Source organism: Gavialis gangeticus, unplaced genomic scaffold, assembly GCF_001723915.1.
Source record: "Gavialis gangeticus isolate Ggan-Ray unplaced genomic scaffold, GavGan_comp1, whole genome shotgun sequence".
NCBI classification, from domain to species: Eukaryota; Metazoa; Chordata; order Crocodylia; family Gavialidae; genus Gavialis; species Gavialis gangeticus.
Genome location: NW_017729023.1, coordinates 5,298,740 through 5,318,732, shown reverse-complemented (window position 1 = coordinate 5,318,732; position 19,993 = coordinate 5,298,740). Strand labels below are relative to the sequence as shown.

Here is a 19,993-nt window from a genome sequence, read left to right as displayed (position 1 = left end):
CTGGCATGGCCCTGTGCTCCTGGTCCGGCAGTGCAGCCAGGAGACTCATGGTGCTGTAGTGGTGCAGGGGCAGAAAGGCAGGGAAATGGCTGGGGGAGGGGCTGGGCTGGGCTTCTGCTGCCAGCTCCCCCTGGGTCCTACTGCCCCAGGATCCTGTCATCTTTGACAGGCAGCCAGGAGCAGATAAATATTTTCTAAATTGTTTAGGGGTCCCGAGGACTGGACAGAATGGCCTGGCAGGCTGCATCCAGCCCATGGGCCGTATTTTGCCCACCCCTGCTCTATACTACCTGTTACCACACCAAAAAGAGTTTTTGGAGTCATTACAGACAGCTTGGTAAAAACATCAGCTGTGTTCAGCAACAGTCAAAAAGGCACATAAAAATGTTATGCATTATAAAGAAAAGAAATGAAAACAAACCATAAAGTACTGTTATGCCCCTTTATAAATCTATGGGGTCCAGTTTTGATCCCTCAACCTCAAAAAAGATGGACAAGGACAACAACAATGATCAGGGGTATGGAAAAGTTGCCAAGCAAGAAGAGAATAACCAGGCTAGGCTCTTTTAGCTTTGAAAAAGAAATAACTGTAGGGGAGAGGGAGACGTAAAAGAGCACAGTATAATAAATGGTGCAAAGAAAGTAAATAGCATTTCATTATTACTGTTCCTCGTAATACTAAAACTAGCAGACATAAAATTGAATTATTAGATAGGTTTCAAATCAACAAAAGCAATTATTTGTTTCACAAAGTGTGTAAATGGCTTCGGGACTTCATTGTCATTTAGACACTGAGCCACTGACAATTACTGTTGAGTATAATCCAAACAATTACGTAGCCACCTTACAGTACTTTCATCAAGTCTGTATTTCCTTAGCAGATTAATGAGACTGCTGTGGGAGGCAGTACCAACCACTTTGTTAGTCAAGTTATATCACACCACTGCTCTCTCCCCATCCACAAAGCCAGTCATCCTACCACAGACAGAAATCAGATTAGTCAGGTATGACTTATTTTTGCTGAATCCATGCTAGCTGTTGTAAGTCACTTAGTTCTCCTCTAGATGCTTCACAATGGGTTCCTTAGGGATCTGCTCCATGTTCTTTCCAGGTACTAAGGTCAGGCTAACTGGTCTGTTAGTTCCCAAGATCTTCTTGCTTCCCTTTTTTAAAGATGGGTACTATATTTTCCCTTTTCCCCGTCATCAAGGACCTCACCCATCCTTCATGAGTTTTGAAACAGGATAGCCAATGGCTCCAAAATTATCATAGCCAGTAGCTTTAGTATCCCAGGGGGTATCCCATCTGGCCCTGCTGACTTAAAAGTATCTAGCTTCTCTAAGTAATACCTAACCTGTTCTGTCCATTACTCTGAGCTGTTTGCTCCTTCCCCATCTTTGCTGACAACTACACTCCTCATCTGGTAGCTGCCCCTATTTATGAAGGCCAAAGTAAAAAAAAAGACATGAAATACCTCAGCTTTCCCCATATCATCCATAACTAGATTGTCTTCCACATTCCATAAGGGATCTACGGTTTCTCTAGTCTTCCTCTTACTTTTGACATACTTACAGAATTCATTTTTATTGTCTTTGATGTCCCTCGCAATCTGCATCTCAAATTGTGCCTTGCTTTTCCTAATTTTCTCCATGCATGTCAATGTTGTGCTTTTATAGAACCAGAGAATCACAGAAAATTAGGGTTGGAGGGACCTCCAGATGGTCATCTAGTCCAAACCCCTGCTCAAAGCAGGATCATCCCTGACTAGATCATCTCAGCCAAGACTTTATCTAGCCAGACCTTAAAAGCCTCCAAGGATGGAAATTCCACAATCTCTCTGGGTAACCTGTTCTAGTGCTTTACTACCCTCCTAGTAGGTGCATGTACATGTACCATTAATATGGCTGAATAAACTAAGGCACATTTCACACTGGAGTTTATTGCTCCCAGGCACATTTGTACATTCTGCGGAGGGGCTGGCGGGGGCACAAGGATGCTTCAGTGTGGGGCCTGCCAGCAGGCAGCCCCTGCACTGAAGCACCCTTGTGCCCCAGTCATCTCCATTAACGTCTACACGTGCTCTGAGGTGAAGTAAATAACTCTGCCATAGGATAGTACTTGTGTGTGTCAGTACTATCCTACAGCGGAGTTAATTAGCTTACTTCGTCCTAATAGCATCACAGATGTGGACGGTAATGTTTTATTGCAGAGCTAATTAGTCAACTCAGCAGTAAACATTTCATGTAGATGAGGCCACTGAGGGAGTTTTTCCTAATATCCCACCTGAACATCCATTACTGCAACTTGAGACCATTGCTCCTTGCGCTGTCATCTGCCACCACTGAGAACAGTCTAGCTCTTCATTTTTACTCTTCAGGTAGTTGAAGGTTGCTATTAAATCCCCTCTCAGTCTTCTCTAGACTAAATAAGCTTAGTGATATGCCCCAGCCCCCTAACAATTTTTGCTGCCCTCTGCTGGACTCCAATTTGTCCACCCTTTCTGTGTGGGGGGGAGGGGAAGGGAGGCAAAACTGGACACAGTACTCCAGATGTAATCTCATCAGTGCTGAACAGAGGGGAATGATCACTTCCCTTGATCTGCAGGCAACGTTCCTACTAATGCAGCTCAGTGTATCATTAGCCTTCTTGACAACAAGGGTACATTGTTGGCTCATCTTCAGCTCACTACAACCCCCAAGTCCTTTTCTGCAGATCTGTTTAGCTAGTCAGGCCCCATCCTGTACCAGTGCAGGCTCTTCTCTTATACTCTTCCCTAGTACTATGACCAAGTTTCCACTTTTTATAGGATTCTGTTCTGATTTTCAACTCATTGAAGAGACTGCTGTTTAGCCAAGATGATGTCCTGTTGCACTTCCCATTCTTCTGCTACATTAGGATAGTTTGGCTCCTGCATCTTCACCTTAAGAGGGCCTCCTGAAAGTAAAGCCAACTCCTTTTCCCCTCCGACTTGCCTCCCAGGGATCCTGCTGTCTAGTTCCCCAAGTTTGTTAAAACATGCTTTTCTAAAAACCAGTGTTTTTATTACATTGTTCTCCTTCCCTCCTCCCCGTAGGATTTTGAGCTTTATCATTTCATGGTCACTGTCACCCAAGTTACCTTTCACCTTCACATTCTCAACCAATTCCTCCCTGTTTGTGAGCAATAAGTCAAGAAGAAGTGAGGCCACACCACTGCCCCCCTTAGATTTGCCTCTGATCAGCAGGTATTGAAATGTAATTAGCTGTGTTAGTCTGAAGTCAAGTAGAAGGCAGAGCAGATTTTGAACATGGTAGATGCTAGGCATTGAACATAGTAGAAAGGGATGCAATCACTGAATCAGAAATTTCTAAAACTCTGAATGCTGGACACCACAATTGGAGAGCAGCAGGCGTGGAAAATTCTGGTCACGCCTTGTTCATTGTTTCTATTTCTGCAGCATCCACCGTGTGCTACTTTGAGAGACAGGATATTGAGCAGGCTGGACCTATAGTCTGACCCAGTAAATAGCAGTTATTGTGTGTGTATTATTATTTGGATTATATATATACTGAATGCAAAAAATCTTGTGGGTAAAAAATGATTAGTAATGGATTGTGTGCGTGTGTACACACACACACACACACACACACACACACACACACACACACACACACACACACACACACACACACACACACAGAGGAATCCTTGATCAATCCCAATAACCAAGTTACCTTGACATAATATTCCTTTCTGTCTTGAAAAAAAAATCTGACCATGCAGAAATCTTCAACAAAAATACATATATTTTTTACTTCCCACCTCTATTCATTTGCAACCTATGCCTCTCTGGCTGAACCCATGTTTTAACTTTGATATCTGCTGTCTGATGTTTCTCACTATTGCCCAGTCTCAATGACTTATAGCTCCTGAATTGTTAAAACCACTGACATTCCCTAGATAGACCAGGATTCCTTTTAGACAGAAGTGCTGACACCCACACACTGAGGTATGGTTATTAACTGGCTTAGCTAAGGACAGTTGGCTATCAGTAATTAACAATTAACAGCATCATACATCTGCCTTTGCTTACCTCAGAATGTTAAGAAATTTTAGAGTGGTTTTGATTCAATATTCCTTTCCACCAGATGCATTTTACATGTCAATTACTAAACTGAACACAAAAGAATAAAAGTTGGCACTCCTCATTTACACCCCAACTGTTCACTGGCTCTGATCTAATGAAAAAAGTGGCCCACGTCCTCCTCTGGCTGTGACAGAAGGAAAAATACCAGTATGTGATGGCCACTGGACTTGAAGTCCTGCTGCCCCAGTGGTCAAGTATCTATATAGTGTAATACTGCAAATATTTTTGAACTAACTTAGGACCTGGGCACATCCCACAATTTAACTAAGTACATTGGCAAGAGTGACAACTGTGTACAACCAGAAAGGAGGAAGATAGCATGACTCATAGAGTTCTCATCCTATTTTGCTTGTCAGCGGAAGCATAACTACATGTGCAGTTAGTGTGCCTGAATAAACTCCAGCACAGTTCATGCTGGAGTCAGCTGCTCCCGGGAACAACATCTTTATGTGAGCCTGGAACTGCAGCAGTTAGAGCTAGGGCAGAGCAGTCTTGGCCTGGCAGGAAGCTCAGAGGGTCAGCACCAGGTTCTGGTGGCAGGTAGTAGATAGGCTGGCTGGGGCACGAGGGCTGGAGCTCCAGCCAGCCCTGGTCAACCTCTACATGAGCATTTTGGAGGAGTTAATTACTCTGCCGTAAGATAATACTGTCCCCAACAGTGCTATATAATGGCAGAATTAATTAATCTACTGCGGCCTAATATTGGTGCTGATCTAGACAGTGATGCTTAAATTATACAGGTAATTAGTCAGCTCTGCAGTGAAACACGTGTATACGCACCTAGTCTTCCTGCATGTCCAGATTAGAGCATAGCACTCATAGTCCTGATTCATAAAGTTTCAAGCCAAAGCAGAAAAAATTTCTGAAATGTTCCTTAGAATTTATCAAAAGTTCATTGGAAAATAATATTTCAAGGGATTTTAGCTACAGATCACGATGTCTTTCTTTTTTCCTTACTGTACTGTATATAACTGGATGAGTTTACCAGAGTGATACTAAATCTATGGCCTCAGGGCCAGATCCAGCCCCCCCAGGTGACTGGACTTGATCCATGGTATGGGGGATGGAGCGCAAGCAACTTGGCTTAGTGCATCACCTTCCCTACCCTGTACGGTACCTCTGATCCCCTCTGTAGCCCAGAAGCAAGATCTCTTCCTCTCTCACTCCACCTCTCTCCTACTGGAGGGAAGTGGTGGCCCACAGTGCAGCTGCATCACTCAGCCCTCTACTCTAAAATGCTTAGCTCCACAGGTTTACCAGTACTCGACTGACATGACCATCCAAGGGGTAACTCCTGTCTGGGGTCTCCCTGGCCTCTTTGTTTAACTCTGAATCTGAAGGTTGCTACACTGCAGACCTCAACAGGGATAAAACAGTGAGTGCTAACCCTTTGGAAACTTTTGACCAACATTTGTTTATAGCCTTTGTACCCTCATATACTATCTTATTTAAATATTTTATTTTGTTTATATTTTATTTTGTCTTTTATTGTAAATTGTCCTTGGTGATGCATAAATCTAATGAATAAAAATATAAAAACCAGACCTATATCCTTGTATTTATTGTTTGTTTTCTATCCCAGAGTCTACTCCAACTGTAATTTCATGTTTTACTAACAAGTTGGTTAAATGTCTGGTAACACTACTATACAACTATTAAAATCTTGATTCCAACAACTGGATTACTTAAAAACCTTTACTGTAATATACACAAAATGCCATTCTCTTTTGATATTCATATAATGCCATAAGGGGAAGATTAGTATTTTAGTTTGGATATATTCTGTATTAAAGTGTACTACCAGCAGATGGAACTATTTCCATGGCATTTAAAACTGTTTGAGGATATTAACTTTTACAGAAAGTTGAACATTTAGCTTTAAAGCAAACATAAGGAAATATTCTGAAGGCATTACAAATTAAGATGTATTATAGAAAAACAAGAGAACAGATCATTTTCACATGTTCATCTCCTCCAAACACGCATTGCTGTAACTAAGAGTGGAAGTAAATGACATGAAAATATTCCTCACAAAACATCCTACTGAAAAATTCTCTTCATACTATCATCTGACTGGTAGCTAGAATTAACAAACAGAAAAAGATGGCAAAATCTAACAATGAAACTTTATAATATGCCTTATTTCAAGATATAGTAAAGTAACCAGAATGGAAATTTAAGTGCTCATTAGCTGAGGTTTTTTTTGAGTTCTAGTTTAGGTTACATAATGGAAAAAATGGACCTATGAATGTAGTTGTGGTTTCTGCTAAAATAAGACAACAGTATTTTTCACAGGATTACTGTACTAGCTTTTCCTCCCAGGAATTCTGAATTCCAAGTCCTTAAATTTGGCAATCTCATCTGAGATCTAACTGCATTTCTGTCTGCAATGCAAAACATTCATGTGCTTCAGCACAATAGGGAAAGTCATAGGGGGTGGGGGAGTGGAGCCTGGGACTAGCATTTCAGGAATCTTGCAAATCTAAATAATCAAGGTGCATTGGCAAAGTGGTGAGAAGAACCTGAATGAGTACCAGCCTGCACTGCGTCTCATTTCACCTATTCACAACCAGAGATCTTTTCACAAGCAGCACATACATACAGAACTCCATAGGAAGGAGTGGTTCTGGACAGAATATTGCCCTTTAATCCAGAGCAGCTGTGCAAGGGATTGAATTAATGGCTCTTCTTCATGAGAGGGAGGTGGAACTAGACATGAAATTTATTGAGGGGACTGAAATGCTAGGAAGTAGCCAGCTAGGTGTATAAGTAATTTGGAAGACCTCTCTTACCAAGAAAGGAAAATAGCAAGTTCCCAGTGTGTATCCAACACTGAAGGAACATCAACCTGACCTATAACACGAAGTTTTATCAACATAAATTGTCTCTCCTTGCCCCTGGTTGTTTTTATGTGCCTGCAAAGAAATATGATGCAATCAGGCAAAACAAAAAAACCCACCTGAAAATAGCCTTTCTGTTGCCCAAAAGGCAAAACCTCCTCCCTAAACATACAGCTGCAAGCAAAATGCCAGTGTGGCCACATTCCACTGACAAAGCAATATTGACAGCCCAAAGCCTGTACTCCTGCCCACAATGCACTGTATCTTCTGCTGATACAACCCCTCACTGTGTGGACACAGGGTTACAGAAAAAGCAGTCAAGCATGACTCTGCCCAGCAATAGAGTCATGTCAACAGCACTACACAAGTTTTGGCAGTAAAACTTTTGAGTATATAGCCTTAGTCCATCATTCCAATTGAAGCTAAGTTACATGGGACATACATTCTACAGAACGGCAATAAAGGGATCCAGGATCTCCCTAAATACTGTTCAGTAGCTACAACTTTATAGCACTGATTATCCTAACCAGGAAAGTTACAAGTATACAAGATTCTCTAAGTTTAAACACATACCTGGTAAAAATTAAATATACTAAGAAGAGTATACTTTAACATCAGTTTACTGTGGAAAACTATCCAGCATGGTTCCACTAGAACAGATGGATTTAAATCATAATTTTAATGAACTTCTTCATTATATAACTAGTAGAAGGAATAAAAAGCACATTCAATTTTTGTTTATCTCTTCTCTGCAGGGAAATTACGAGCCATGGTACAAACTGATAGCGAAAAAAGAATTTATCAGTCAGGACAAAATAACAGAGAGAAGTAAGTGGGATTTGCCAAAGTAGCCAGTAGTTATCTTTTGCTATTATCTTTTGCACCAGAAGCCCAGGAGTGCTGGGGGAAGCTTGGGCTTGGTGGGTTTCCAGCACCCTGTGCACCATCCCTACTGCCTTCCCGCTGCCAGGGACCATCCAGGAAGGGCTGGCTTGCACCTGGGGCAGTGCGGGAAGGTGCCAGTTAGGGCAGCTGGGTGTGCTGGTCGCTGGAGAAGGTGGTGGTCAGTCGCAAGGCAGACAAACTAGATAGCAGGATTGAAGTTTTGGACTTCAAAAATGCAAATTTCAACAAGCTCAGCTCACTAGTAGGGGAAGTGCTGCAGGACCAGGGACCAAAGGTAAAAGGAGTACATGAAGAAGGGTCATTCCTTAAGGACATGATCCTTGAAGTGCAAAGGAAGTCCATTCTCATGTGAAGGAAATGTAGCAAAAGGGCTGGGAAGCCCTCTTGGCTAAACAGGGAAATCATGGTCCTCTTAAGAAAGAAGAAAGAGCTATACAAACAATGGAAGCTTGGGGCATGCCCCAAGGAGGACTATACAATAATGGCCCGCAATTATAGGCAACAGATTAGAAGATCTAAGGCAGCAACTGAACTAAAATGAGCAATGGGGACCAAGGACAACAAGAAGTCCTTCTTTAGGTATGTAGGGAACAGGAGGAAAAGAAATGAGAGTGTGGGGTCACTGCTCAACAACTCAGGACAGGTGGTTACCAGCACTCATGAGAAAACTGAACTCTTGAATGACTACTCTGTTTCTGTCTTGCATAGGGCCAAACTGAAAAAACATACCAGACAGGGTACAGAAGGAGCAGGGTAGGAATGATCACCTTCCTACTATTGCCATAGAACTGGTTTGTGACCAATTAAAAAAAATAGACATTTATAAATCAGCAGGCCCTGTTTTTTTGCAGTGATTTTAGCAGTATTTCAGCAGGGAAATTGGAGCCTGGGTTCTTGCCTCCAAGTCCTGTACCCAAAATCCTGACCAACTTTTTTTTGTATACGCATCTGCTCCCACAATTCTTACAGTCTATTTCCTAAGCAAAGAGGTTTATATAGGTTTGAGATGAGCATTCAAGTTTCTGGGAGTCTCTGACCAAATCAAACCTTCAAACATTTGGTACTAATGGTCACAAGCATTTGGATCCAAATCAGGGTGTGAAGTGGAGGCCCTGATTCAATTTCCACGTCAGATGTTGTACAGGGTAAGATACATTAAATTACTGAAGTTGTATCTGCTTGTGCTAGCAGTACATCTGGGTATGACGACACCACCTTTGTAACAAAAAAGGAGAGAGAGTCAGCATGAGCACTTTTTGGTTCTAAAAACAGTTTTTGGTACCATTGACTGCGTTCACACATGGTGTGGACATTTGGTTCCCTGGGGACAACTAGTGGCAGTGCAGCTTGCGCCACTGCTACTTGTCCCTGGGGAATGCCTGCGCCATCTACACTCATAAGGCAAGTTACCCCAGGTGGGATAGGGGAAGCTGGGGCCAGCACTGAGCTAGCCCCAGCAGCCTTACCCGGGGACCTGAGGGCCTACCAGGGCTGCAGCAGCAGCAATTCTGCTGTGTAAAGCCTGGCCAGCAACTGCAGTGTGGTTCCAGGCATCCCAGCTCCACTTCTGAGCGGTGTGCTTGTGCACTGCCCATGCATGCACTGCTCCTCGTTTTTTCTCCACATGGTTTTTTGACCCCTGGATAGCCAGTGGTCAAAAAACCCTCCGTGCTGCTCCCTTGCAGTGAAGAGAACTGAACATACTGCATTCCCGTACTTGTCTGGACATGGCCACTGAGCTTTTGATAAGCTATCATCATGGGCCTTCACTCATTCCTTCAAGAGACACTTCACAGAGTAGACTGAGGCAATGGCTCTTTTTCAAAGAGCTCCACACAAGGTATTCTAAAGCTTTCAGTTACGCTTCCTGTTAAATATGCATTGGAAATCAAGCCTGTCTGAATCAAGGATGTGTACATTTCTCTTGTATGTTGACTTAAATACTTAAGGGCACCTGTACACAAGTGTGGCGGCTGCTCCAAAGCCAGAAATATTATGGCATGTGCTGGCAGTAAATGAAGGAAAACATACAGCAATTAGATGACAAAGGGGAAGGAAAGGGACAGATGCATTTTCTTACAATGTTTCCATTTTTATTTAAATTTGGTGTTGTCAGTAGAATGCATGGGCTGTTCTATGATCATTGTGCCTGATGAATATTCTGCACTGGTTCGGACCTGCAGAGACCAACCCAGGAAAGCCAAGGCTGCAAGTGAACTCCAACTGGCTACACGTATCAAGGACAATAAAAAGTTATTTTTTAGATATGTGGGGAACTGGAGGAAAAGCAAGGGCAACATCGGACCCCTGCTAAACCAGATGGGACAACTGATAACCGACGCCCATGAAAAAGCCAACTTGCTAAATGGGTACTTTGTGTGAGTCTTTCACCAGTCCCAAGGGATGCCCCTTGCCCATTACGGGACAGGAGGGCCTGGGTGAGTGAGATTCCTTACCCTCTATTAATGCTGACCTTGTGAAGGAACACCTTGAGAGGCTGGAAACCTTCAAGTCAGCCGGGCCTGACAGGCTACATCCCAGGGTACTCAAGGAGCTGGCAAGCATCATAGCTCAGCCCCTGGCACGGATCTTTGAGAACTCCTGGTGCTCTGGTGAAATGCCTGATGATTGGAAGAAGGCCAACGTGGTGCCTATCTTCAAGAAGGGGAGGAAAGTGGATAAAACAAACTACAGGCCCATCAACCTCACCTCTATCCTGAGGAAAGTCCAAGAAAAGATTACCAAAGAGACTATTCTCAACAGACTGGCGATGGCAAAATCCTGAGGGATAGCCAGCACAGGTTTGTTGCAGGTAAGTATTGCTTGACCAATCTTATTTCCTTTTATGACCAGGTGACCTATCACCTGGACAAGGGGAAGAGATTGATGTCATATATCTTGACTTTAAAAAAAGCCTTTGATCTGGTATCCCCATGATCACCTTTTGGCAAAACTGGCCAACTGTGGCCTTGGCTTTTCCATGATCCACTGGCTGGGGAATTGGCTATGTGGTTGGACCCAGAGGGTGGTGGTTGATGGAAGTCAATCGTCATGGTGTCCTGGGACCAGTGGGGTCCCTCAAGACTCTGTCCTTGGGCCTGTATTGTTCAACATCTTCATTAATGATGTGGAGATTGGCATCAGAAGTGGACTGGCCAAGTTCACCGACAACGCCAAACTCTGGGGTAAAGCGTCCACACCTGAGGACAGGAAGGTTATCCAGGTTGACCTCGACAGGCTGAAGAAATGGGCAGATGAGAACCTGATGGCATTTAACACTGAAAAATGCAAGGTTCTCCACTGCGGAAGGAAAAACCCGCAGCATGCTTATAGGCTCCGCCTTGCTACACTGGCTAGCACTTCAGATAAAAGGGACTTGGGGGTCATGATTGACCACAAAATGAACATGAGCCTTCAATGTGATCCTGCAGCTAGTAAAGCGAGCAAAACACTAGCTTGCATCCATAGATGCTTTTCGAGCAAATACGAAGATGCCATTCTCCCATTGTACCTGGCTCTAGTGAGGCCGCAACTGGAGTACTGTGTCCAGTTTTGGGCTCCACAATTCAAAAAGGACATGGAGAAGCTTGAGAAAGTCCAGAGGAGAGCAACGCACATCACAGGTCAGGAAAACAGACTTTATGATGAAAGGCTGAGAGCTATGGAGCTCTTCAGCCTGGAAAAGCGCAGGGTCAGGGGTGACCTGGTGGCCACCTATAAGTTTATCAGGGGTGCTCACCAGGATCTGGAAGAATGTCTGTTCACCACAGCACCCCAAGGGATGACGAGATCGAACCGTTATAAACTACTGCAAGACCGTTTCAGGCTGGATATAAGGAAGAACTTCTTTACTGTCCGAGCCCCCAAGGTTTGGAATAGACTGCCGGCAGAGGTAGTTCAAGCACCTACTGTGAACATCTTCAAGAGACATTTGGATGTCTGTCTTGCTGGGAACCTATGACCCCAGCTGACTTCCTGCCCTTTGGGCAGGGGGCTGGACTCAATCATCTTCCGAGGTCCCTTCCAGCCCTAATGTCTATGAAATCTATGAACTTCTTCATTGACCATCAAGGCTAGAACTGTAACTAGAAGGTTTTGTGCCCTTGGCAAAACCCCGGTGGAGGAGTGCAGTCGGGGAGCAGGAGGGAGGGTTCAGTGTTACCTTTCCTAGGGACTGAAGGTCCCCAGCCTCTTCTGGCATAGAATGGTTTGCCTGGCTCCAGTTGCTGCTGCTGCTACAACAGCAGTGTAGAGTGCCTGCATCCAGATGCTGCTATAGCACTGTAGACTCCCCAGGGAGCTGCCATCTGATGCCCCCTCTAATGGTGCCTGGGACACTTACCCCCCCCCCCCCCATTTCACACTACTGATTAAGGCAGCCTCTTTGCTGAGATTGGTGCTTGCACCTCTGGAAGCCTATAGTAGTTGTCATGGAGGCAAATTTCTTTCATCCCTTGAAGCACCAGCAGCATGGGCAAAATAGTATTAGGATTATATCTGACTGCCCAGGTACCTCTTTACTATTTACCAGCTACATTCATTCCCCTCACCCCCACCCCCCGCCTGTCTCTCACCCAGTGACTCCTCAATTTACATCTTCACTGACTGGCTTTCTTGCACGCATACCAGCCTCTGGCTTCTTCACTATTCATTACATCCAGGAAGACCACACACCAACTGCAGATGCTTCCTCAGCTTGATGAAGGGTATTTATACCCGAAAGCTTGCAAAAAAGATTTTTTCCAACTATTTGAGTTGGTTTAATAAAAGATATCAGATTTACCCAAAGAACCTTGTCTGCCTGTGTCCTTAGGCTAAAACGGCTACAACCTATACCCCTGAGGACTATATCAAGGCATTGAGTGTTTTTACGGAATAAATGGGCAGAACTTATAAGTACGTAGACTACATGAGATGCCACTGTGCAGTCATTACTGCACATTTATTTAGTACTTGTATTAGCAAGTAATAAATATATTTTCAGTAACCAGAGTTACTATGCAGTTGTGCCGGTGAAGGTCTTTTACATGGCACTACTGAGCACTAGCCTGCTAATACTGTGCAGTAGTGTATTAGCACTGTCTGTACTGTGATGTGCTACTATGCAGGATTTTTTGGCTACTGCACAGTCAGTATCTCATGTAGACCCGTCCAGAGTATCAGAAATCACTGTAGCAACTGGAAAGCGTGCCTGAGGCCAGATCTCTGTTTATTTAACTTACATCAGTAGTCCTGGAATGGAGTAAAGGAAGGCCACAGGCAGAAACACCTTTAAATCATTCTGGAAGGGGAGGAAGAACATGTGTACATCAGGTGCATGGGAAAATGCATCAGACGTTCTGACTTATTCTCAGTGTGGACACACATGCATTTGTAGCTCTTCTATAAGAGCAGTAATTGTTATATTCCAATTGTTGTGTGTGAAAGTTTTGAGAACAGTTCAAATGTAGGAAAACTGCTCCAACTTTAACACTGCATCAGGCATTAAGATGGAACAGTTGTGCTAGATCTGAACCATTCTCAGCTCATTCACACATAAGAATTAAAACATAACAGCCTTTGAACCTTTTGAAGGGGCTCCAAGTACACGTGTCCACACCCTTAAATCTGTCTGTTCCCATATTCGTATAAATGAGCTAAATCACTTTGTCATCTAGCCTGTGGGGGAAGCCCCACAGGCTAGATGACAAAGCGCCAGTGGCCTGTGAGCTGGGGGTTAGGCACCCCTATTCTATGACAAGTAGGATTTTGCTTGCTGTAGAATGAGATGATGGTCTGTTCTGGGTGCCATGTCCTTTTAAACTGACTTGCTTTAGACATTTTGTAACATGAAAGCAAAAAAGATCAAGATGATTTGTAAATATAAATAAAATATTTTTAACTGATATGAGTAAGAAAGAGATGATTTGTTATTCATACATTATTGCAATTTTTTAAATGAGTTATTTCATAGAATGAAAGAGATCCTTAAGAAACAAGAGTCACTCCTCCATCCTAATGTCTGTTTATATATGGGTGTCACTGTACTACTTAAGGTGCACACACAACCAGGGCAGAGAGGATGCATCATCAGTAGCATTAAAATGGCTTTCCATCATAAACTGCCACTTCTTATAAAGGGCACTCATTTGGCTTGTTTACAATATTGTTTTGTTTTTTTAAATATGGGTTGCTAGAGAAGATCTGCAGACTGGCATCAGCAAGATGTAAAATACTTTTACAAAAGTTATGGTCAAATGCAATGGGCTTATTAAGCCCAACTGCCCGAACATACACTTCTTTTTAAAAAAGGTCAAACCAGCACACAATGGAAGATTTGAGTTGAGTTATGATAACATTTATTCTTACCCTTTTTTCAATTTTTTAAATGCTATTTTGTCTAGGATACATTTGCAGTTGAAGTAGAGGAAAGTTTTTTTTTTTAGGACTTGCTTACACAAAGGCCTAGTGAAGTCAGTGGGAACTTTTCTGAGGAAAAAAAAGTATGGAAAGGCTCAGCTCACAGAATGAGCAACCACTGGAAAATGAATCAACACTTTACAATAAGCACACATGATTCTGATCAAAGAAGAGATAAAACATTGAATGCATGCATTTTGCAGTGCCTGGCCTGTGACTAGCATTTGTAGGTGCTACCACAATAATTGTAACAACAAATATTTAAAATCTATTGAATTCATGACATTTCAACAGAAGCACTGAGGACCTGTAATAGATACTCACTATATTCATAAGAGTGAGGAGGTAGTTTTGAACATGTTCTTTGCCATGAAACCGGACCACAGAGTCATCCACTCCTAGAAGCACTTCAATGTTGTAGTCATTGTCTCCTGCATGTCTACGGCGTCTCAGTGACTCATTTAGCTGATGCTCTACATTACTGTATATGGAATCCAGGCCTGAAAGGCCCCCAAGAAGAGATTCTATATTAAAAAAGAAAGAAGAAAATAGTGCTTAAACATCTATCCTCACTTTGCACTAGAAGCATCCTCCTGTATATTGTATGCACATTATTCAAGTTAAAACAAACCAAGAGGAAGTTTTAAGTAGCAGAAAGGAATAGGCAAATTAGTGAAAGGTACATGGGTTCTAAAATGTATTATATGAACCTTATCTTCAGTAGTTGACACCTGTGCTTCTTCATCATATCTTAATGGAGAAGAATTGCAGACCAAATAATTAGATTCTGTACAACAGGACCTTTTTTCTAAAACCCAGAAGCATGTACAGAAATCATCCTGTGATATGGTGGTATAAGGGATTTCACTGGCACTGATCTGGAATTGTTTGCACAATTCACTTGTGGCTTCACAGTTATGAAAGCCACGGTCATCTTAAACTGATGCTGACAAAATGATCAATCAGCCCATCATATGTTTCTTCAGTACAACCTAATTAGAAGACATGAGGTAACACCTCTATCCTGCAACTGGAGGGAAGGAGGGAGGGAAGAAACATTTGTCTGCCTTTTCTTCTGTTTTTATATTGTAACAACACCTGCTAGAAATTGCTCCAAAGTAGGGAGTTCTTGGAAGACGTGGGTCAATGGGGAAGAGCTGCATGAGAACCAAAGATGAGTGACAAATATAGACTAGTACATGTTAAGGAATATCACATATGTATTATGTTGTCAATCTAGTTACTAATACAGGGCCAGATTTTTCTAAGTGCCCAGCACCCAGCAATGCTGATTTGTGAAGGCTGCCTCTATGGCACTCTTCCCTTTTGAAAGTCTGACCCACATAAAGTAAAAGAAACTGCAAAGAGCAGAATGACAAAGCTCAAGATCTATAAAAATACTGGCCAACAGATAGTATAAAAACACCAACCACTGTTGTTAATCGTAGAGAATTCTATTTGCCAAAGTTTGATGGTTTAATTTAACTTTCGCTTTTTTAAAGATACTAACTTTGATGAAAGTCAAAAGAACACAAACTTCTATGGATTTCTGAAAGCAACCCCAGGATTGAGACAAATTTTGCAGAGCTCTTGATTCACTTAAGGGGACATCTTTAAAAGTTTATCAAGCTTGCTTGTGCTTCAACTAGTGCCTGAAGCCAAAGGTGCTATTTCTCCCCTTCTTGACAGTAGAAAGAAACAGCCTAATTATTTTTAGAAATTGACAAGAAAAATGTGTGTTGGCCAACAATGTGACTATTAAGCTTTAGCCACCTGGCCCTCACTGAAGTCAAGGCCTATAGATGCTTAAGTAATATGCAACACTAAAGCAACTTCTCTCATCTGTTACAAAGCAAGTCAGGAGCCAAGTCCTCACACAGGACCAGGCAGTTCCTGCTCCCATGGCTATGGCACAAGGTCAAAGGGAGGCTCCTGTCTTTATACCCCTGCTCCCACATTCCTGCATGGCCACCCCTGTGAAGTCTACAGACCTCTAAAGCAACAAGGGCCAGAACCTCAACAGGTATTTAGGTGCACAATTCCCATTGCTCTAAAAGAGACTTACGTACTGCAGTGAAAAAAACTGGGCCACAGGGTGGATCCAGCTCACAGAGCCTTTCTACCAGGCCTGCCAGGCTACTGGCAGGGCATCAGAAGCTGAGGACAGGGCCAGATGCAATTTGGCTTGCCGTTGTCTCTCCCCGTCAAGACCTGAAGCCACTGCTGGACTCCTCCCCCAGGTCTCTGGACCTGCTGCTTTCAAACCGTTCAGTGCTGCCGCTGCCCCCACTTAGCTCCCCTCCTTCACACAGGGCTGGAAGCTTTTAATTCCACTCCCTCCCACACACCAGGCTGACAGTCCTTAACTTTGATCCGCTCCATGAAGGGCTGGGAGCCCTTAACACAGATCTCTACACTTACAGGGCTAAAAGCACACAATCCCCCTACCATAAAGTTCCCTATTATAGGCTCCACGTGAGTTTGACACCCCTACCTTGAAGGACTGGGCCTGGAGTGGCTACTTTTAAACGTATGCAGAAGCAAGGGCAGAGTGAGTTCCATCAGGTATTCTAAAGCCACAGCCAATTAGTCATGTTACAACTGAGTCTGACAGGTTCTATGGCTGTGACATAGACAACACTCTTTCTTGTTCTTTGGAACATAATGGGCACAGCTACACACACAATTAGTATGGCTGAATAAGGTCTGATGTAGTTTGCACCAGAGTTTATTGTTCCTGAGTGCAGCGCTTACACATGCGCCTGGGACTGTAGGACATTGAGCTGGGGTGGAGCAGCCGCGGCTGGCAGGAAGTTCAGGGGGTTGGCTTGGCAGCCCAGAGTTGCTCTGCCCCAGCTCAATGTGCTGTGGAGGAGCTGCCTGGGGCACGAGGGACCTATAGTGCGGGGCTAACTGACAGGCAGCCCTCCATTGTATGTCAGCTAGCCCTGGTCACCATGTACACATGCACAGAGATGCACTAAATAACTCTGCTGTGGTATAGTACTTGTGTTGGGCAGTACTATCCTACAGTGGAGTTAATTAGTTTACTGCGGCCTAAGGGTGTTACACATGGAGACGGTGTCACTTTACTGTAGAGGATGCTGTGACTCTCTGCCCCCCACCCGATAGCAGCATCAGGAGTGGGAAGCCAGCCCAGCTGGGCTGACTCCCCGCCTCCCCACCCCCAGCATGATCTAGCACTGGGGATGGGAAGTCAGCTCAGTTGGGCTGACTTCCCGTACCCAGTGAAACATCAAAACAGCGTTGAAATGGCCTTTCTGTTTTGACTGAACAGAATGGAACAGCTGTTTCTAATCAAAATGAAATTCGAAATGGAACGCTGTTCCATCCAACCATCGAAACTGAAGGCGAAACAGAACGGTGCCGTTTTGCACAGCCCTACTGTCTGTACTATTATGAGGATGGGGAGACAGTACTATTATAAGAACATTATCGTTTGTATTCCCTGTCTGGAGGTTAGAAAAGAGACTATATTCCTCCTCCCCAAAGAAGGCCAAGTTGCAAAACCAACAAGCTGGACTTTCACACACAACAGGCAAGACTCCTGGGGAAGCCAATGGGAGTTTTGCCTGTGTAAGGACCACAGATGTTGGGCTGACATTACTAAATATCTTTAAGAACTATGCTGCAATTCATCTTCAACTGATTCAGCTACTGGCTCATTAGCTGGGAAACTTGTCCCTTCTAGTTATCCCAATGGTTCAGTAACACATAAATAACTCTCCCCATTCCCCACATCAAATAGTAAGGTTTCCCCCAAGTTGTTTTCAGAAGCTGTAAGCCGCCACTGTGGGTGAGAGACCAACCATGCAAACAGCTTTACAATTCAACCGCAAGTCCTTTCACACTCAAGAATGCGAACACTGTGATAGCACACAAGTGGGAAATTCATACATAAGTTCCAGTTCTAAAAATTGCTGCTGCTGGCAAAGCCGCTGAGCGTGATGTCCAATGGAAATATACTAGTAATGTCATCATATCATTATGCCTGCTGCATGAATGGAATAGTCTGAATAATCATCTCAGAGAGAAAGAACTTTTTGCTCTGGGCAGCACCTTTGGTTTGGCTACTGCTTCCCTCCTTAAATAGGTGGTTTTGTGGTTAGGAGGAAGAGAACCCTTTTCTGTATGTGTGCGCGCGTGTATGTATGTGTGTGGGTAGGAGGAATCAAAAGCAGTTATTCCCCCTAATAGGCAGCTACCTTTTGTACAGTGAATATATAGTGTACACTATATTTCCCTCATGTATCCAAAGAGAGTATTCTCAATTATGCCTCAAATGTGAGAAAAAAATATCTCCCACTCCAGGAAGATAAACAGCAATCATCACTGGCCAAGATTTCCAGAAGTGATCAGGGGTATAGCTTGTAGGCGTGTTGGTCTCAGAACATAGGCAGACAAGGTTCTTTGGGTAAATTTAATATCTTTTATTAGACCAATTCAAATAGTTGGAAAAAAAATCTTTTTTGCAAGCTTTTGGGTATAAATACCCTTCATCAAGCTGAGGAAGCATCTGTAGTTGGTGTGTGCTCTTTCTGGATGGAATGACTAGTAAGAAGCCAAAGGCCGGTATGCATGCAAGAAAGCCAGTCAGTGAAGATGTAAACTGAGGAGTCAGTGGGTGAAAGAGGCTGTTGGGGGGAGGGAAGGGGAATGAATGTAGCTGGTAAATACTGGAGAGGTACCTGGGGAGTTAGATGTCACGCAGGTTAAAATGCATCATAAGTCTATATTTTGTCCATGATTTTTTGTATCCAGGAAGTTGATAAACTGAAGTTCATAGGCCCATCTGTGAAAAGTGTTTTTTAAATTCCCTTTGAGGATTAGAAATGAGGGATTGGAGAGAGAGTAGTTTTCTTGTGAGAAATGTGCCTCTACTGGTAATTGGGTATTCTTGTCTGTAATAGATTTAAAGTGTGTGTTCATTCTGCTACACAGTTGTTTTTTGGTCTCTCCTATGAATTTTCCATCAGGGCATTTGGTGCACTGGATGAGATATATTACATTTCTGGAGGTTGAAGTGTAAGATCCAGGAATGCTGATGGTTCTGTTGTAGGGTGTAGTAATTGTAGGGGTGGTGGAGATGTGTTGGCAGGTTTTACATTTCTTGTCATGGCATGGTCTGGATCCATTTGGTGTGTTGCAGGCCGTAGGAAGTTTGCTTCTGGCGATGAGGTTAGTGAGGTTTGGTGCTTGTTTGAAGGCTAGAATGGGTGGTTCTGGGAGGAACTCTTTAAGAATTGCATCTTCTTCTAATATCGGTTGCAACTGTTTGAGGATTTTCTGTATAGGTTTGAGAGAGGGGTGATATACCATAACCAGAGGTGTGCAATTTGTGGGGTTTTCCTTGTGTACTGCAGTAATTGTTGACATGGTATCTGGGTGGTTCTTTTGAACGTCCGATCTATCTGTCTGGAGGAGTGTCCTTGTTGAGTGAAAGCCTTTTTAAGATTTGTGAGGTGGTAATACCAGGTGTTCTCCTCAGTACAAATTTGGATGCATCTGAGGACTTGGCAGTATATCACAACTTTTTTGGTGTGTTTAGGGTGATTGCTGGTTTTGTGCAGCTATGTATGTTGGTCTGTGGGGTTTTTTTGTATAATGTGGTCTGTATTTTACCATTCTGGATACTGATCATTGCATCTAAAAAGGAGATGTTGGTGCTGGAGTATTCAAGAGATAGTCAGATGGAAGGGTG

General features: G+C 43.3%; 1 protein-coding gene across 1 annotated transcript in view; it reads right to left on the bottom strand.

The window, feature by feature from the left end:
• ADAMTS3 (ADAM metallopeptidase with thrombospondin type 1 motif 3) overlaps positions 1-19,993 on the bottom strand; it is a 368,935-nt gene that overhangs the window by 97,568 nt on the left and 251,374 nt on the right. The window contains exon 3 of the mRNA XM_019516763.1: positions 14,596-14,795. Coding sequence (XP_019372308.1) covers positions 14,596-14,795 — 200 coding nt within the window. The remainder of the gene's footprint in view (positions 1-14,595; positions 14,796-19,993) is intronic.